The following is a 20,025-nucleotide window of genomic DNA, read 5'->3' on the forward strand; positions in this document are numbered from 1 at the left end:
TATTATAGCCGCATTGCAGCGGCTGAAGATGTAAACGTCACCATTTTGTGCACACAACCTGTTTGATCTGCAGCTTCACATGTGGGCACAGGAAGTCACTACTGAACACAAGATATGTTCTATTCTTCTCTCACTGCTCTGTTCTTGGAATCTGGGGTTGAAATTTACCACTGCTTTGGCAAATAGTACAAGAAAAATTGATACATCAAGTTACTCTGTGTATGAAGTCTTTTTTATACTTCAGCAATACTTCCAATACTACCAATACTTTTTATACTTCCAATACTCACAGCAAAAATAAATAGTGGAAATGCCGCTGCCCAAGGTATCTATTCTGCTACAATTCGTAATGCTCAAAACACCATAGGCTACAGATTAAAATTTACACTGTCCATCCGTGATTGTGCTTGAGTCTGTTACTAATTGCCAGGGCAATGAAGTCGCATTCCTAATTCCACTACTAATGTTATGTGATGCTGCTCTCTTCTGTGAAGGAAAGGGTAAAATGCCTCCCTCACAACAAATTAGCATGTTATAAGCAGAATAAAATCGATTAGAGTTAGTTCTGAAAACATTAGTTTGTTTTAGATCGTGGCAGAAAATGTTTTGTGGATGGTTGAAAAAAAGACAAAAAAACATTGCAGTATTGAGGGTGGTGTCTGCTGCCCTAGCTCTGCAGAGTTGTCGTCCCAAGTTTTTTCACCTTGCAGCCGGAACACTGGAGCGAGCCTCAAAGCAGCTTGGGACGCAAGCGGACACGGACGCCTTCAGAGAAAAGCTGTGAGTACGGCTTGCCTGGGACTTGGGTTGTGAGTGACTGGGTAACTGGCAAGTCGAGGGAAAAACGGCGACTGTTGGCGCTTGTCTCTGGGCAAAACCGTAACGGTGTTGATGGTGGGCAGTGTGGGCTGTTACGCTTCCCAACATCCAAGTGGGTTTGTTTGTCTGCGGCTGTCGGTCTTTATGTCAAGTAGTGTGACCTGAAAATGAAGAAATAATTAGTGCACCTTATTTTGATTTTGCAGGTTGCATGCCATGCGTACCTGAAAGGTCCCCACTGGAATTATTTTGCGTGAGGTTTTTTCAAAGAGATTTGCGAGGGAAAGTTCATAAATGCAAGAACACTGTGGCTGGCAGGATTTACTATGCATTATGTGTACCTTTTTATGTTTGCAGGTATTTTCCTGTAATACTGAAATCAGTGACGAGTTGTTATCAGCATGTGTCTTCCTGTTTTGCTTAGCTGTATAGCGGGCTACTTCCCGTGTTGCGGCTGTCCAGAGCCAGCCGTGCGCACGCTTTGAAACATCGAAACAAACGAAGCGGCAAGCACATTTGATCTGCAACACTTATTGCTCCACAATAAACATCCAAGGACATGCAGGCTACTTGGTGGATAGTGAGGATTTATTTCCTCGCCCAGGCAATTTAGAGGAGCTGAAGCATTTGACTCACAAGGGTCCGATCCAGGACATTGCTGTGTGCTAACGTTCCCTCGCTCATGGCCAGTGGTTTTCCTGGCCGCCGTGGCCGCTTTTCTGATGGAGGCGAAAAGCAAAAACGTCCGTGTGTACGAGATTTTGGCACACATTAAAGATACCCCGGTGGTCAAAAAATTAATCCGGAGCCGTCCACTATGGCGCGCCCCATCGCCTGCGCTGCGTCGGCGCGTAAAACCCTACAATCAGAATCAAAATCAGCCATTCTCATCTTTGCACAGCTTCCAAAGAAGGTGGTCTCCTGAAATGTCCTCCCGCCTCGCTACCCAAAAGGCGCTCTTTACAACCCTAACTGTTCAAAGTACAAGGCATGGTGATGCAAGTAACACTAAATGTGGGCACGTTTGCTACTCTAACAGAAAGTCTTACACATTTTTTTGTGTGTATTTTTGCAATCCCACTAAGTATGGAAAGGATTCAAGCTAATTTAAATGCATGCCTAAACAAGAAAGTGGGACCAAGTAAGTCGTACCAATGTTTTGAAAGATGTGTCTAAGTGGGTCATTACATTCAGAAGAATGTTATAGCCCACTCAGACACACCTTTCAGTAGACCATTGTTTATGCTAATTTCAGGATGCAGGAAAGACGAAGGTGCGACCCAGGAAAACAAAATATACCTCAACAAATACCAGACTTAGAAAATGCTACTTGGAGGTTGATCTTTCAATGTTTAAGTGCCGGAAAAATGCATTAACGGAGAGGGCACCAATGTATTAACGTGTGTTGCTTACAGCTGGACTGTGATGAACACTGAGTCACTAAATGCACTCAAAATCGTATTTGGAGCAAAAACGAAGCTTCATTGAATATACATTGGACGTGTGCGGGATCGCCATATTTGTCCCGTCGTAGAGAGAAGTGCTTTGGGATTGTTCAAGGGGGTGCTGCAAGGTTTGTTACTGTCGCCAGCCTTTTTCTTTTTTACCTTGCGAGTAAAGGGATAAAGGGAGCGCATTCAGCAATGGTGTGTGATCTCTTGCACAGGCACATGACCCAACAGAATGCCAACCTGACCATCAATAGCACCTCAGATGCACTCAAGGAGCTGTCAGCACTGGTGACACATGGCGACAAGGTGAGATCATCACTGCCATTTTTCACAATATGCTGAGGCTGCATCAACTTCAGACTACTGGAAGCTGTTTTTTAGCATGCTCACAGTGCTTTCCAATGCTGAATCAACTAGCTTAATGTGTTCCCGCTTGCTCAGGGCAATAAATCCTTGAACAGGGCAAAATAATTCAATTCATTTGCCTAGACCAGGCTCCAGCAACAGTTTTGCATAAAGCATGTGCCCACATTAGGACTAAAGTTGCTCATTTGGCAATGACACGTGGGAGATGGCCTGTAAAAAGAAGTGTTGGAAAGGACCTAAGCTATTAGAAACAACCCTACTTGCCCAAAGAGTTGAATTGGGCTCTAATGCATAAATGCGGCATAGTTTGTACTTCACCTTTTCAACATAGTTCACAACAGGGTGTTGTTCATTTTCGTACGTGTGTTGCTTTACAAAAAAGAAAAATTTGGAAAGGTAATAATGTACTTATGAGCAACACGGCTTCTCAATGCTGGATGTGCAGCATTTTGGTAGGGAATGAATAATATTCTTTAGTGAAGAGGAGAAGCAAGTTGTACGAGCTGATGTGTGTTTGTGACAAGTTCAAGGACAAAGGACAGTGAATTACTGGTGCATGCACAGCCCCAGCGTCCACACCTTTTAGTTACTGTAGGCTTCCGCAAGGCCTTTGACACTTTATCCCATTAAGTGGTGCTAGAAGCCCTCTTGGAAGCTTACTCGACCAAGAAAATGTGAAACTTTCTGCGGGTATTCCTGACTGACTGTACATCCGAGATGCATACTCCGCCGACCATCTTAGTACATTCCATCCCAGAGGTTTGCATTTGGGCCCACGCTGATGCCGTAGCAATTTGAAGGGAGTGGAAAACCTGGTGTGGCTGTACAGCTCTTGCAGAAGACCTTAGACACCTTCACAGCACTCCTCCTACCTGCCAGCATGTTGGTGTAGTCAGGACTTAGCTATCTGTGGCAGTAACGCAAACAACACTTGCATTAAATTACCATTTCTGCAAGACTGTAATGCCGTTTTTTTTTTTTTTTTTTTAATTTTGTGCATTAATATTTTACTCGCGTGTTAGTGGGAGCATATTCAGAATATAATGCAATTTTCCTTGACTGTAAATGTTGTTACATGGCCACATACCTTAGCACAAAATTAAAAAAAAAAGTAATTTGCTTGCTCTAACAGTACCACGAATCTGACCGTGGAACACTCAAAAACATTTAGCGTGAACAGCATAGGTGCTGCCACCTTGCTTACGTTTATCACTTACCACAGAAACTTTTAATACGAGGTCTTTCTTTAAGTTTTACTGTTTTAAATTCCTGCCTTGTGCAGATCCCAAAGTTTTGCAAATCCCAAAGTTTTCAACCCCAAATTTGCATGCCCTGTTTCTTTGTTACTTTGCGCTATTATCATCATGGCTTGCAACGGAGGAAGCATTGCGCTGCGGTAGTATCAATAGGCTGCGTCTTGTTTCAACCTTCTTCGCTTTAGCCGTACCAACTTCGTGATATGCTTGTATCAGCAATTGGCGTGTTTGCCAAAAGTGTATCTCGCACTGTCTCGGTATTGCACCACAGAATGGCAGTTTGGCACCACCAATGGCTGCGTTTGCGGCTGGAGGAAGCGAAAGGAGGCAGGTTATTTTTGTGGGGCAGGCTCAAAAGGCATCGTTGTGGACTGTTGCAGCAAAAATGTGGTTCAAAAGTACCAAATCGAATCAGGCCGAGAAAGCACCAACTCTGAGCTCTGCGCTGTTCACCAAGGCCTGGTGTGCGGCATCAGGATCACACACAGTGCGATTACTGCTGTGCCCAGGCTTGTGCAAAAGTCCACAACTTTGAGCGTGCCGATTTGCCCGTCCACCAGACCTGTGGAACTCCCTCGCGATTGCAGTGCGGGCATTGGTCGTTGGGCAGTGGCAAGATGACAGGGCAGATTTGGGATTCAGGCTGATTACCCTAAGTAGTACAGCAACCAATCACTCATGCCCTATTCGGTCAATTTGGCCAGGACCCTCCTGTAGATGCCAAAGCAGTTTGTGAGTGGCAGGGTTTCCCCACGTGCAACACTGCCACCTGTGCAGTGTTCTGGGGCCAGACTCGTATCCCAGACATCTGTCATCTTGCTTGGCAACTTTCTGCGGCACTTCTGTAAGGAACGTTCTTACTGCATGTGACCATTGAAGAAAACTGAAAAGAAAGGAAAAGTCAAGAAGAGAAAAACAATTCAGATGTCGAGGTCTCAACAGCAGCACCATGTATTTATTAACCATAGAATTTTATACTGGAGTATACTGGAGAGAATTCTAGCGCGAGTGTCTAGACAAGCCGCACTTCAAAGAGTGTAGCATCATGGAGTGCTGGGAAGTGTTCTATTCTTACTTGGCGTGGCTCGCAAACAAGCTTAAGAGTCGCATGTGGCTGCAAAAACCGTATTTTATTGTTAAAACAGTATTGAAAGCTTTTTCTTGACGTAAAGGTGTAGTCCATATTCTCAAACAAGAACTTTTTAAACATCTCATTTAAACATGCTTTTGTTGTCTGTTACTTTATCTGCCATCTCACTGTTTGCCTTGTCAGAGCAGCGTTGTCTGCTATGGTCGCAGAGCGATTACGATGCCCCATAATTTGGCTTACCTTTTCCTGAATGTCCTTATCACAACTATATATGCGAACCTAAAAACCGCAGCATATTGCCCAACAAGCAAGCAATTGCTCCATTCACATGAATGTAGCACCATGTTCTAAGAACAGTGCGCCACTAGTGAGCCACACACACGCAGAATGTCAGCCACAAGCCACAAGAAGCCATGTTGCAAGCCAGATGAAGTAAGCATGGAACACTTCCCAGTTGTTATGGCAGTGGCTATGATTCCACGGAGCTGCAGCGACATAGTTCTCTCTGGTCTATTGTAGCATGAAACTATATTGTACTAACATCCAGGGTTGATAGCTTTGGGCCCATGAAGGTAGAAGCTCCTGAGCTCTCTAGAGCGGACAACACATGATGATGGTGATCGCACTCGAAGGAATGTGAAAATTGTTTTCGCGATTAATGTTTGTACGATGGCATCAACATTTGCCCACAATACTGGTCAGATTTCTGTAATGTTTTGGTTCATTTGAAGTGTTTGTATTGGCTGATGCAATAAATTCGCAAAAATGTGATAGTGATTGATGCAGGCATAAAATATTGTCTAGGGTATTTCACCAAAGCATTAATATTCTGTGGTATGCTAATTTTTCAGGTTGCAGCTCTTGCTAAGACAAAGGTAAAATAACTGCTGTGGTATACAGTTGTGACGCTCCCCGAAAGGGAGATGGCGTCACGCTACCAACTATGTGGTTCCACGCAGAGTTGAGGGGAAATGAGACAACGCAGGCTCAAATATACTATTTAATCAACAATAATTAGTGCTGGTGCCGGTGCACTCACCTGTTGAGAGGCTGGGACTCGGTAGAGGTGGGTCAGGTGGGCGGCTGGCGCCGGGTCGTGGAGCCGGGAACTCTGTCACATGCGGCATTGCGGTGTGCACGTGCTCCGCTGGGCCGTTGAGGGGGTGCCGGAACTCTCGTGCCTGGTAGCGCAGGTGGTCCGTACTCCGCTGGACCATGGACGCAGTCCCGAGATGATGCCGTTGGCTAACTGGGCAACGAAGTTCGGGAGATTCAGAAGCCGGAGGTCCCCTCGTCGCAATTTCGGCCCGGGTCGGAGAGGGAGTGCGCGATCGGATGACTCCTACGGGCGGCTTCCTCGTTCGGCCTGGCCGGATGGTGCCTAGTCGGGAGAGAGTGTCGGGGGCCTTGTTCGCTCGCTGCCTTATACCCCCCTTGGGTTGCGTACAGGGAGGGCAAGGGCGAGCTCATTAGGGAATGCTGAGGACCGGCCGGTCATCGCCCCGCGTGCGGGCGCGCCGCCCTGCAAGCCTTCCGGGCGCTTCAAGGTCAACATTTCTGAACACACGGGGGGCGCATGTACCATGCGCGCGGGGTCTTTCCTCGTGGCAGCACGTGTTTGCCCGCGTAAGTGGTCTCTCCACGTGGGAGCACGTTTTTGTGTGAGCACGTGTTGTCCGCGGCAACCAGTGGTGACGTCCGGCCGTCACACAGTAAAACCTTTTTACAAGAGTCACTGTTACAAGAGACACTTGGTTATAAGAGACATTGGAATGTGAACGGTTTGGTTGAGTTGGTTCTCCTATGTTTGCCATGTTAGCAACACCGTGTACAAGAGACCTTGGTTACAAGAGACATGATTTAGCGTCTCGAGTGGGGCCAGTTGGTTCATTCTGAACATACAAAACAGCGCAAAAAACGAGGACTAAGAAAGAAGGGCACAGACGAGCGCTTTCTTTCTTAGTCCTCATTTTTTGCGCTGTTTTGTATGTTCAAAACGACATGATTCTTGGGTCTCTTGAGTGCCTCTTGTAACGAGGTTTTACTGTAGTTGCACTGTGTGGTGCTGCTTCAATCCAGAGCGTCATTATAACATGTGCAGCTACATAACGAACAGACTATCAAAATGTGGCCACACAGGAAGGGCATAGGTGGAATATGTAAATATTAAGAACACGGGTTGAAAAACAGCAGAAATGGTCTCAAGGGCGAGTGTTGCCGCTCTCGCACATGCCCTCTGTTCTCTTTTACTTGCAGCAACAAAAGCTGCAATCAAGTCGCTTCTGCAGCGAGTTCCAGGAAGTACTCAAGCGGTACAGCACCCTGCAGAAGGTATGGGCTGTGTCTCTTGCTTCTCTTTTCTTATCCTGTCACAGTTTGTTTTGGTGAGAATTTTGCTATAACAACATTCCATATTTTTTCGAAATCCCGATGAGGCAACACCGATGAGGCAGCCAGGTAGATAACTGCCACCAAAAGGCACGTGTGCGTTCTGGCTCTTCTTGGTTTGGGCAGTTAATCAAAGGAAATCGCGGGATTCGGCCCGCTGGAGCGCCGATGGGACGCATGTCGGTCGGGCACAACATGGGGGCGATCAGTGGCTTGGTGTGCAAGCCTTAATGTATGTTACACGCACACACTCGCCTCATTGTACCGTTTGGATGAAGGGGAGCACCCAGTTAGATGTATAAAGAGCTTCGTCACTGCTCATTTCAGTTTCGCTGAGTGCAGCATTTTGGGCGATAGCATGTTTACGTCTAAAAAAAAATATTGCGCCCTTTCTAGCTTGTTTGTCGGTGCCAATAGCGAATGTGGCATACATAATGCTTCATAAAAATGTATTTCAGGACACGTGGTCACTGAAATAGAAAAACTATTGCAGTAGCTGTATCTGTATCTTTTAAATGAATTACGGAGTACTTTCTGTATGTGCAAAAGTATCTCTGAAATACCTCGTTGAGTCAAACTTTAATGTATCTTACTATCTGTATTTTAAGTTTCAAATGCATGTGTCATGATATTTGCATTTCAGAATGCGTTTTCAAGTATCTCTGCCCAGCCCTGGATGATTATAGCTGCCGCCAGAAGCTCACAGCTTTTTCACTAATTCTCATTTGGCAACGACCTCAGCAAACCCACCTACAATTCTCTCATACCCACCCAAGGGGATTGGCCAGGGATGGTAACAGCTCTAATCAGAAGCTCACAGCCAGTTCATCAATTCCTATTTGGCTGCGCCGTCAACATAGCAAATTGAAATCACCTCATGCCTGCTCAAGGGTATTGGACAGTGATGGTGACAGCAGCCGTGAGAGGCTCATGTCCTATTCACCAATTCCCGCCTACTTTGACGTCAGAGTATCGAGTTAAAGGAGCACTCAGCATCGTTTTATTCTACAATAATGCTTTCACATTCACAACTCGTCAAAAGTGCTTAGGAGTCCTCGTTTTTTTTTTTTTTTTTTTCAGGCTTTAACAATCAATGTTCCTCTGTAAAGGGCAGCTAACTGACTCTGAAATCATGGTGACAGTACTTGTTCTTGTGTTGATTTGTTCATTATTAGAAACAATATAACAGCATTAACGTGGCAATGGCCAAGGGCAGGCAAACGGCAACTGAGACAGGTGCTGACGTTCAACTCTTTATTAAAATGTGAGGCCTTGTTTGAACACTGTCAACGAAAAATTTGGCCAGCCTAAAGAGCCAGGGAAAGGGTAATGGTGGGTGTCATGCTTAGGGCGTAGCAGGCATCCCAACTCAAAAGAAAGTTGGGCCCAACTGTGGCACAGAGGACAGACATTGGGAAGAGCACCCAAGTGGCACAATGAAATGGCTACCGAGGCATGGGGGAATGGTAGGCGAAAACAGAAAACTGGTAAAGGGATCAGATGAGGGAGGAGGGGAGAGGGGGGAATTGGGCCGGTGCAGGATAGAGACAGTTGGTATTCAATAGGAGAGGCCTTTGGAGGCCTGTAGTGGAATGCCACCAGGGTTGTGACAGCAGTGGCAACTGATGCAGCAAGCCAATTGATTTATTTTACTTAGACAACAGATGGTGAGTACATAATCAAAATAGTTAAACAAGTTAAGGCTGGAATGGCTGAAATATGCTCTGTGCATTCACTTTCTCAGTAGATGGTTTGCAGAGTAACTCAGTACACAAAATTTGGAGAACTCTCCATAGGCCCCATGCATAAAAAAAGCCCTGTGTATAAAAAAGCGGTCCATGGTTGGCCCCCTGCCCAGGGAGTAAACAAGGGCAAGCATGGGACGCGGGGATTAGCCTGCCATCTATCAAGAGCAATTTAAAATAGTACTCGAGCGCTTGTGGCTGCTGCTGTAAGAAAACCATGTAAGGAAAACATGAAAACATAAGTAAACCTTATTCATAACTTGAAAAGCCAGCTTCGTTTATTAGGTTGTGCTATTACTTAGTATAAATATTTAGTAAAGTTCTGTTTTTGTCCCCTAGTTGCTTTGCCAGCACACTTGCACCCCAGCTGCGACAATTGTAGCAGGGCTGCTCGCACGGTCTGGTTTGGAAGCAGAGTTTTGAACTGCTGTACATTGAAGAGATCTGAATGGTTTGCTGTGGAATTTGAAAGGGTTTCGGGTTACATCGGTAGTAAGGCGAGTATGGTTTAATCCCTCTGCTTGTTCTCGTTCTCGCATGAGCAGCAAGTGGCCACGCGGCAGAAATACACGATGAACTTGCGTCCCGGGTCGAGAAAGCCGTCGGGGGGCGGCGGTGTTCAGACCGGCGGCTGGCTGGAGGGCCAGCGTCCGCGTGGTGGCGATGAGGCGACCTCGCTGCTGGCAGACGTCGACAGCCCCCAGTCGCCCACTTCGCCCCAGCAGCAGCAGCAACAGCAGCAGTGGAAGGAGGACCTGGACTATGAACAGGTGGGTCACGTGAGCAACTGAATGGGGACATGAGGGGGCAGGAAGCTGGGGCCATTACTGGAAAACAGCGCAAATAAACGAGGCATCATGTTTGTGTCTTCTTTCCTCTTGTGTATTCATCCATTTGAAGTTTCCCAGTTGAAGGGACCCTGCAACACTCTTTGAGCAGTGCAAGTAAACCTGCGCGACGTTTATATTACACTGCCAGGAATACCCGAGCCAAATATTACACGTGCACGTGAAGCAGTGAGCGGTCAAATCGCTGTGAAAGACGCGGAAAAACCCACCGCGCTCTCTTCGATTTTTCTCATTATGCACCCCTGGCATGGCCTAAACGACGTCATTGAGGCCATGGCTGTCCTATTGGGTGTTGCCGGTCAACTTCACGGCTTATTTCTCACATTTCCTGTGACGATCCACCGTCGTCGGCGTTGTGTGCCAACCTATTCTATGCCTGAACCTGTGCGCGCAGTTTTGATATTTCTCTTGTGTTTTGAGTGCGCACAGAGTTTGAGCGACCAACTCAATACTACTCCTTTTTCAACAAGGCCACTCAAGAACATTTATTGCTCCAAAAACGCCCTACCAGCCTGAGCGCGCGTGCTTGCGAGCAGGCAGCCGTGCCTGCTTTTTTGTGGCACTAGACTGGAAATAGACCCCCAAACATTGCGGAGAAAAGGAGAAAACTGCCCGGCCTGTGATATATCGAAGGCCGCTGAATAGGACGCCTTGAGCCGCTCCCCTCTCCTGGAGAGAGCGCGCAGTTTTCGTCGCATTGTCTACGGTCGAGTTGAGAGGGAACAGTTATGTGCGATTTCTCATCGCGTGCAGTTTCAATGATAGTGAACGGATTTTCATAATTCTTGCGGGAGGAGATTTCTGAGACAATATACTTTACCCCAAAAAAACATTTTGAGTAGTCGGTGTTACGTGCCGCAGGGTCCCTTTTAAGAGCGCGGATGGTGAGAACTTGGATGAAGAGAAGCAGAGGCATAGCTGGAGGAGAGAGCACCTGAGTGGTAGAAAATGGACTATTTCGCTGAATGGGGTTTCTGTGTGGCCCATGGTGTGCGGGTAGTTTTTACCATTCCATAGGTGGGGGTGGCCAGGTAACAGCTTTGTGTGAGCCACTAGTTTAGGACTGTTGCGACCAGCCTGGGATATTGATGCTTCATACTATTGTTGCTTTCGGTATACTCCGAAGGCTGGTATAGACACGACAGGCTTTGCATCAGTGGGGGCTTGGTGCAAGCAACCCGCTGCGGTGGCTTAGTGGCTAAGGCATTTTGCTGCTGAGCCCAAGGACGCTGCTACGATCCCCAGCGGTGGTGGCTGCTTTTGAGATGGAGGCACAAAGCGAAAACAGCTGTGTGTCAAGATTTTGGTGCACGTTAGAGATCCCCAGGTGTTCAAAGTTAATCTGGAGCCCTCCATTATGGCGCGCCTCACAGCCCAGGTGTAGCTTCGTTGCGTGAAAGTCCTAAAATTTGAAGAAAAAGAATTGAGAAATTGGATCGAGTGAAGCAGAGGCCTGGCTGAGAATAAGAGCACTCGACAGGCAGAAAGTGTACCAATTTCACTGGGTGGGCATGACTGTGTTTTCTGTGTGCGCTACAGTGTATGGGTAGTTTTAAGCCAAAGGTCATAAATAGCCTATTGAGCAAAAAAAGAGAAAGAAAAAAAGAAATGACGGTGTCCTGAATCCGTAGCAGAAAAACGGCTTTTTCGGAGGTGCTCCATTGCTTGAGGCATTCTGATCACGGGGTGTTCTGTGGCATGAGCATGAAAAAGCTAGTGTCGGGCATCAGCACCCACATGGAAGAAACCGAAGCTTACGAGAGGCCATGATGTCACCTCTACTGAAGCCAGAAAGGCCATTTTCGGAGGTTGCCCCTTTTTTCCTTGTATTTTGAGCACATACGCCACCTCCTTCGCCCGCTCCCCTGTCCTGTGCTTCGTCTCCACCTGCCAACCATTGGCTACTGGCTTGGCCGCGCAGTGACAGAGGGCCTCGGTGGGCCGACCTTTGGCGCCATTGCTAAGACACTGACTGGCAGTGGCCTCGATGAGTGTGAAAAAGCCACGCAATCTCCTTCACACTTCTCCCAATGCGCCGGTGGCCACTGAGGCCTCTCCTAAGCTTTCTTTCCTCCATGGGCATCTCTAATAGAAAAACGACCCCTTCAGGAATGGTTCCACGGCCCTAGAGAGGGTTCCAAAGGTTGTGATTTTACGGACGCAATCGCTGGAGTATTATCCAAGGAACGTCCTCCCGCAAAAATGGTTTAAAAGTACCTATTAGCCGAGTTATCGTTCATTAAAAAGAGCCAGCAATAAGGCCCGGAGCTCTCACCCTCTCCTCGCGCCTCCAAAGCACTGTGGAAACTACGAGTTCAACGGCCCGGCGCAAGACTAACTAGAGAAACAGGACTAGGCCATTGCCACTTCGAGATACGCGCAGCCTTTTGCTCTGATCGGCGGTACATCATGCTTATTTTTTTTAGCAGCAAACACATGTTCTCCGCCCACAACTGGCTGTGCCAGCCCAGCACCCGCTCACATTGCTGGGCAGCCAGGTCTTCTTGCGTTGGCCTTGCTTGCCATTACGTTTCTAGAATAGGGGAAACGAGCCTTGGAAGGCCAGATAGGGGGACCCCAAACACAACAGGCTCACTCACAACAATAATTGAAGGTTTCCACTGACAACTAGCGGCCCACTAGTGTGTCTTGCATGCGCCGCTGTCGCAACGAAGAGGTCGCTCCGAGGCCAGGTTGCGCAGAAAAGGCTTAGCATCGCTGCAGTTATTCGGTCACCGCTTTACGAAGCCGCGCCGACGACGATCCCCAGCGCAATTTTCCACCGCACTATCACCCTCTTTCACGTATTTCTGAACTGATTGTCAGCAATAGTGCTGCTCTAGTGGGCAGTGACAAGTTTTAGCTGCTGCAGTGTGTGCCGAGTCGTGCATACACCGCATAGCGGGTTCCTTATCCGCCGTGCAGGCAGATGCCATGTTGCAGTGTTTCCACCTGCAGAGATGCTAGCGCAGATGAAGGGAGAGAAAAAATAAATAGCTAAATTCACCATCATTGTCAACTCTGAGTGGTGACACAATGTGTAAAAGATATAAAAGCCATTTGAAAGCGCTAAGCCATATCACAAAGCAAAGTGTCTCCAGCAGCAAGATTGCAAAGCGCTTCAACTACGCAAGACAAAACAAGGTTGTTAGGTCGGCAGACTCACTCACGAGTGTACTCACACCCTTCCCACTCACGACTCACTCATGAGTGGTGAGTGAGCCTCGCCATCGTTGTGGACTGGCGAGTGTGAGTTCGGGTGAGTGTGAGCCCCATGCCCAGTGAGCCCCGCTCACCACTCACGATTGCGAGAGCAACTCACGGGGAGCACCGCTCACCACCCGTGAGTGCACTCGCGCTACTCCTGCCATTTTGCGGGGCTTACCGCGGTGAGCGCCACCATTGCGGTTGTACTCACTGTTGGCTATTCGTCGCAGGATCCGCTCGCTGTGATGGTTGTTAATGGTGGGATTGCTTTTAGCTTCAGAAACATGTAATCACTGGGATCCTGCTATGGGGCACCCCAGAAATAATTCTCTGGTTGCATGTTGATTTAGGAATGTGATTTGGATGGCCTTCTGACGCCATGATTGCACTAATACTGTTCGGTTTCATAATTCATGGAGGGTCTGCTGCACACACTCGCGTGTGAGGGGTGACGACGAGTTGTGAGTGCGAGTGGTGATAACAAATGGTGAGCGTGAGTGAGTGCGAGTGGTGATGGCGAGTGTGAGCGCGAGTGGGTGCGAGTGGTGGAGGGCTCATAGTGAGCATGAGTGCGAGTGAGCGTGAGTGGTGAGGGCGAATGGTGAGCGTGAGTGTGAGTGAGTGCGTGAGGGAAAATATATTTTTCTGTCCGAGTGAGAGGGAGTGGCACCCAGTTTTGCCGAGGTATGCAACTTCATGCTTTCGTATTCATAACCCATAAGAAGTGCTTAGTTGTCTCTGAGGATGCAGGTCAAACCATTAGGCACCCCGCAGTCTGATGCAACTGTTATGTGTCGTCCCTGGCTGGAAGTTGCGTTCACAAATGCTTGCTCGTATTTGATAGGAATGCCAGCCAGTAAGGTGTGTCAAGTCTCTGACGCACCGGAGACCATACATCTAGGGTTACCAACTTTTCAATGAAGCAAGTCGGGACGGGGGGGAAAAGTGTACGCCAGCGAAATCAGTTTTCTTTGTTGTGGTATCTTCTTGACAAGTCCATTGTTTCTTTATTGTTGCGGCCTCTTGAAGTTGTATATCGGCTAGCTGTGCGCTGCTCGCAACACTTCCTCTTGCTGGAGAATGTATTCGTAAAAGATGTCGCCTTCACAAAGGGGGGTTTATATATTACAAACCATGATGGTGACTACAGGCGCTGCCCGCCGTGGCCATGGCACCAGTCCAGCGGCACCAGTGTCACCCCTATTTCTGGCTTGCAATGGCTTGCAAGCTAAAACGGCTAAAGCCCCTCGCAGCCACCACCAACCACCGCAACATTGCTTTGTTGCAGTGCTGACTTTGTGCTAACTTTGTGTTCTGTAGCGTGACGCGCGCTTTCGGGTATGCGTTGGATCACATCAAAATTTCTAACTGGACGGTCTAGAACGAATTCGGGAAATATAGCTGTCCCTACAGGGACGGCGCGGAACTCAGGGCGGTGTTTCAAAAGTCGGGACAGTCCCGCGAGATCTAGGATGGTTGGTAATCCTACATACACCACGTTCTATGCGAGTGCGTACATTTTTTTTTCGGAGAGAAGCCAGCTCTCCTCAACTCTGTGGAAGCTAGATTCTCGGTGGCTGTTCTCTGAGGAGAAAATCTCAGGCCACTGGCCTTTTCCGTCATCTGGTACACCATCGTCGTCATCATCACCACCAGCCTACCCACGCCCCCTGCAGGGCAAAAGCCTCTCCCACGGATCTCCATTTATCCCGGTCCTGTGCTAACTGTGACCAATTTATGCCCGCAAGCTTCTTGATCTCGTCTGCCCATCTAACTTTCTGCCGCCCCCTGCCACGCTTGCCTTCTCTAGGGATCCACTCTGTTACCCTTAATGACCAACGGATGTCGTACGTACAAGGTGACAAAAGTGCTCCTGTGCTTCCTCAAAACAATGGGCTTGTACAAAAGAGTGTGCACTCAAACTTTAACGTCTATAACATCCTAAAGCTGGGCACTCCTTTTTGCACTCGGTTGACGTACCTTTCCCCTTCTTTTTGTTTCCTTCTTTTTTTCCCGCTTCCCCCCTTTCCCGCGTGTAAGACAGCAAACTAGGCCATAGCCTGGTTAATGTTCCTGCTTTTGTTTTACCTTTTCTCCTTCCTTCCTTGAGTGTCTCTGGACTTTTTTTTCTTTTTGTCATTCCCAGGTTAGGTGTGGCCAGATAACAACTTTGCGGGAGCCACTGGTTGTGACTGTTGTAGCTAGCCTGGGGTGTTGCTGCTTCGTGCCATTGTTGCTTTTGGTATACACTAAAGACTGGTAGACCTTACAGGATTTGCATGACCGATGGAGGGTGTAAGCAGCCGTAAAACCGGTCAGTCGATTATGGCACTGACATTGAATGGGAGTGGTCTAAAGTGATTGGAAAAGAACGACCAGTTGATGGTGGTGGTGATTATTATGATGATGGTGGTGAAATGGAAACATGCAGTGGAGGTCAATTGCACTATGGCATCATTGTCAGCTTAGTTTATTCATGAAAGAAGCATTGGTGGTGTGTAGTGTTATTATACCAGTAGATTGGCTGCTAAGCTTCATGAATTGGGTAAGCAGCAGGTCTGTAAAAAAAGAATCCAAGGGACCAGAAGTACATAGGGGAGATCCTTGTGCACTTTGTTGGGGACTTTTAGCTTGCTGGGCTCAAGACCTGCGAATGTTACATGAGGGCTTGCTTTAGCTGTCTCAACATAGATGTTGCCTCAACAAAGTAAGCATGGCTGGAATATTAAATTGCCGCTTAAGTTGGGGAATATCTGTGAAAGGGATGTTCAAATGGGACAGCATATTTGTATGTTGATAGCAGTAGAAGTCAGGGAGCGCTGGTGAATGTGTTGAACAACTGTAGGTGGTCATCAGGCATGCGTTTCCTTTGATGATTGTTTTGTAAACAAACCAGAATATAAAGCAGAATCTAAAGTATTGCAAAATGCAGTTATACAGAAATCACCCAATAAACTTCCTTGTTGCAAACACGAACACACTTGTGGGTTTTTTTTTTTTTTTACACAAACAGGATGTTTGAGGAAGTGTAATTTTTTTGGTTAAAAGAGCTGGTGATTAGTGGAGCAGAGATTTTTCTCACTCGTTTAGGACCCATTTTGATGAAACATGAATCTGATGGACTGAGTTGACACCACCGCGCCATGTCGTAATCTCAAACTTTTTTCCTGGAAAAAGGTGGGAGAGGAACTTGCCTTGCTGTCCTTGTAGGAACAATTTCAGAAGAACGTTTATTGTGCTGATAAAGGCCAGGGAGGTCAGGGTGGGCCGATTAGCATTCACCAATCAGTGCAACGTCTAGCTGGGCATCATAGCTAGTTCAGAAGAGATGGCTGTTCGCAGGTTATGGCTTTACACCCTCCACAGGGCATCCCCAGCTGTACAGTTCCTATTTAAAGTGCAGGTGGGGTTTTTCCCAAGTGACCAAACTTCGTGGCTTTGCGCTGCTTCCTGGTGTACCCTGCATGCCTGCCCTTTGTGGCACTGGCAAGAGGTCAGCAGAAGACGAGTGACGTTGCCCCCTTGCTCGCACAGGCGATGCTGGTGGAACGTGACCGGCGCGTGCGGCAGATTGAGGCGGACATGCTGGACTGCAACCAGATCTTCAAGGACTTGGCCTCCATGGTGCACGCGCAGGGGGAGGTCATCGGTAAGAGCGACAAAGGGTTGTTCGTGTTGTCATGCTTGCTGTCGCTGAGCCCATGTTTGCGTGTTTCCAACTGTTGTGCCCGCTGTGGCGGTAGACAAGACAAGGACCCTTCAAGATTGGTTATTTTTCCCTTTGTACGATGGAGCATTCACTGTTGCGGCCACCAGATGAAGGCACTAGCTTTAAGCTGTGCAGACAAAATACAACTTGATTTAGTATGAAAGAACCAGCCTTTGGTAACTCACTGAGCTCTGCTGGTCCAGCGACGAAACACACTTTTATAACCGAAAAACCCCAGAAATATTGAATAATTTTCAAATTCCACATTTCAGTGATGTATTATGGGCACGAGTGACACAGTAGAGGCCGTTACAAAAAACATAGTTATCATTGCATTAGCTGCACTGAAGCGACACCATCAAATGAACTGAAGGCCTTACTGCAAGCACCAAGTCATGTTTCTCCGTGGTGGCATTGATCAGCGGCACAAGTGTCGGCTGTGATGTCATTGAGACTTCGCCAGAGAGTGGCAGGGGAGGTGGCACTGCTTTGTTTGTTTTCTATAATGTCTAGATTATTCTCTTGAAGTTTGTGATAAAATTGGTATGATTGTCATCGGAACACAGCAGTGTTTTTAATTAAGCAAGCTTGTATTTTGTCTTCTACAAGCTTGCTTAATACTGCTGCTTTGAAGATTAACCTGGCAGTAAAATTTTGAACTGCGGTTGTAGAATATGAGATCACTGTGGTTGAGGTGAGAAGCAGTAAGGGTACTACGGCTAGTGCCGCCACTTTCACCATCTATGGGCTGAGGGTCTTGGTTGTTGTGGTATCTAGTCGCCACTGTAGGATGTTCCTCACGTGGGTGAGGTGGAAAAGGGTGGGAGCACCATTACACTTGTTCTTTTGAAAATGGAGTGGCAGATGTGTAGACAGGCAGAGCTTACAGGTTGTATTCACCGTCAAGGCACGCATGTAGGCAACCTTGTGAGTGCGCAGTCACTGGTTACGTCGGCCTCCGCGGGATGGCAGTGCTTGTCCATGCTAAGCACATGATGTCTGTTGGGCGTCCCAAACTCTGCCCATTGAACGCAAAGTAATGCCTCGACTCAAATGCGAATGTGATTAATAACATCTCTGTTGACACCACCGTTGAGAATCGAGTTGAAACGGAGCCGATGAAACACTGCGTGTGGGAGCAGTGGCACAAGCCGTTCCATGTCAGTGGGCCGTTTCCAGTGTTGTCAGGTGAAGAAATTGACAGCTAAACTTTTCAGTGAATATTATCTATAGAGTATATTGGTGTGTTTTTCTCCCTGTTGGAGAGCAGGATTGTGCCTGCTCCTTCCTGATCAACGTGCAGATGACATGTTGCTATTATCATCAAGAGGAGTCAGTTGCCCGTTTCTTTCTTCCCTTTTTGCAGATACCATTGAAGGCAACATTGAGGGTGCTCAGCAGAACACGGCTCAGGGAGTGGAGCAGTTACGCAGCGCTGCAAACTACCAGGTACCGATGCTAATATTGGGGATAGAGTTTAAAGATGATGGCCTTTCTTGGGCTAAGTTACCCTAAAATTTTGGTCTGTCCGTCTGTTCCTCGATTCAGCCGCCTGGCCAGAAGTTATAAAAATTTTGAAATGCGAAGTTTATTGAGGGAAAACTTTTCTAAACCGCTAAATATGGTATCATACTTGATACTTGTCAACATTGTTCAGCAAAAAGAAAAGAAAACATCTGGCGTATTTGAGGCAAAAGATCAATACATCGCTGGTACTAGGCAGTGTTTTTTTAATTAAAAACCAAACATGGCTGCTTTATTTTTGCAATAGCAAACTAAAAATATGCACTGAAAACATTGTTCTGGCGAAAAAATACAAAAAGTGCTCGCACCCGGCCCTAGACGTTAAGGTGGCATTGCAAGAAGTCCCTCAGTATTGAAAAGGTCCAGTAGATGGCGTGTAAGCAAGGGAATGTGGTAAAATTGAATTGGCGTGAGCAAACCCCCACTGTTTCTATTCTCAGAGGAGTGAAACGAGAGAAAATGAATGAAAACAGTGGGCAGGAAAGTGGAGAGAAGCATTTGCATGGTAGAAGCGACAGAGGACATTTGCATCAAAGTGAGGAGATACTCGAGCAATTTTTTTTGTTTGTTTTAACGCATTGCCTTCTTTTGTACAGTGTGTGGTGACGCACCCCGCTGTGTTTATTCAGTGCATTGCTGGGGTGTAGTCCCATTACATCCTTTGTTGATGCTCTCTTCTGAAACATTGCTGCTGGAATGATGCCACTCACCTTGACTAGTGGAAATGCAGCATCCAGTAAGCACGTTGTCGTCAGAAGTCGCACCGCTGTGAGTGTGACCGCTTTTGTATCCCCGTTCCTGTTGGTGGTGAGGCATTCAAAGGGGCCGGGAAGACAAAATATGATCTTGGTTCCTTAAAAACTCGCTTTGTCCCAGTAACAGTGATACCAGTTTTATTGCACACCGCGAACAAATAATCGAGATATCAAAGAAAGCAGATGGAGCAGTGGCGAGTCCCCAGCCTCTTTGCGGCGACATCTCGATGATGTCGCGGAATCTTGTTTGGGCAATCGGTGGCCGCTAGTACAGTGTACTAGAAGGTAAGGTGTGCCGTGCGAGGGAACAACCGATGGAGAGTGATGAAAAAAAATTGTATGGAGCACACACGTTCGCCAGTGAACTCCTGTTGCAGCCAGCACCACCTATATAAGTTTTTAAATCAAACTAAACAGTTATTTGATGGGTTTTATAAAACTTTATTTCATTGTTTTATGGTTTTATAAAACTGTATTTCATGAAATAAAGATATAAGACTATTTTGGGGCAATAAATAAAAATTAATTTAACAAACAAAACTTACAAAGCAGCTGCCTCTAGGAGCACTGCTTACAACAGAAGAAGTTCCTCAGCAGAAATTTTCATCACAAAAGGGACCCCCCTAATCGGCCCCGAACGACACACCTCTCTCTGCTATAGAGTACTCTGTACCGCTTGTGTCACTAGATAAGGTTACAGAGTATCGGCAATCTTTTCTCCTATTGTTCCATGCCACCGCCGTGATCGTTGGTCAGTTCGCATCACGTGACATCTGTTTACACTGCGACGGTTCACGAGCAGCACCATTCTGTTGTTTATGCGTTTTCTGTCGGTCAACTGTGGTAGTCTCAGCTTGTCCTCCCTGC

The 20,025-nt window shown here is 47.1% G+C and overlaps 1 protein-coding gene across 1 annotated transcript in view; it reads left to right on the plus strand.

Annotated features, from left to right (window-relative positions):
• Positions 1-20,025, plus strand: part of LOC144174980 (syntaxin-7-like) — a 28,849-nt gene that overhangs the window by 4,766 nt on the left and 4,058 nt on the right. Inside the window, exons 3-8 of the mRNA XM_077703986.1 lie at positions 711-780; positions 2,486-2,576; positions 7,239-7,313; positions 9,661-9,885; positions 16,705-16,819; positions 18,246-18,328. Of these exons, the coding sequence (XP_077560112.1) occupies positions 711-780; positions 2,486-2,576; positions 7,239-7,313; positions 9,661-9,885; positions 16,705-16,819; positions 18,246-18,328 (659 nt within the window). The remainder of the gene's footprint in view (positions 1-710; positions 781-2,485; positions 2,577-7,238; positions 7,314-9,660; positions 9,886-16,704; positions 16,820-18,245; positions 18,329-20,025) is intronic.

The sequence above is a fragment of the Haemaphysalis longicornis genome, unplaced genomic scaffold (genome assembly GCF_048455015.1).
Source record: "Haemaphysalis longicornis isolate Haplotype H1 unplaced genomic scaffold, Haemaphysalis longicornis Haplotype H1 scaffold_3, whole genome shotgun sequence".
In the NCBI taxonomy this organism is placed as follows: Eukaryota; Metazoa; Arthropoda; class Arachnida; order Ixodida; family Ixodidae; genus Haemaphysalis; species Haemaphysalis longicornis.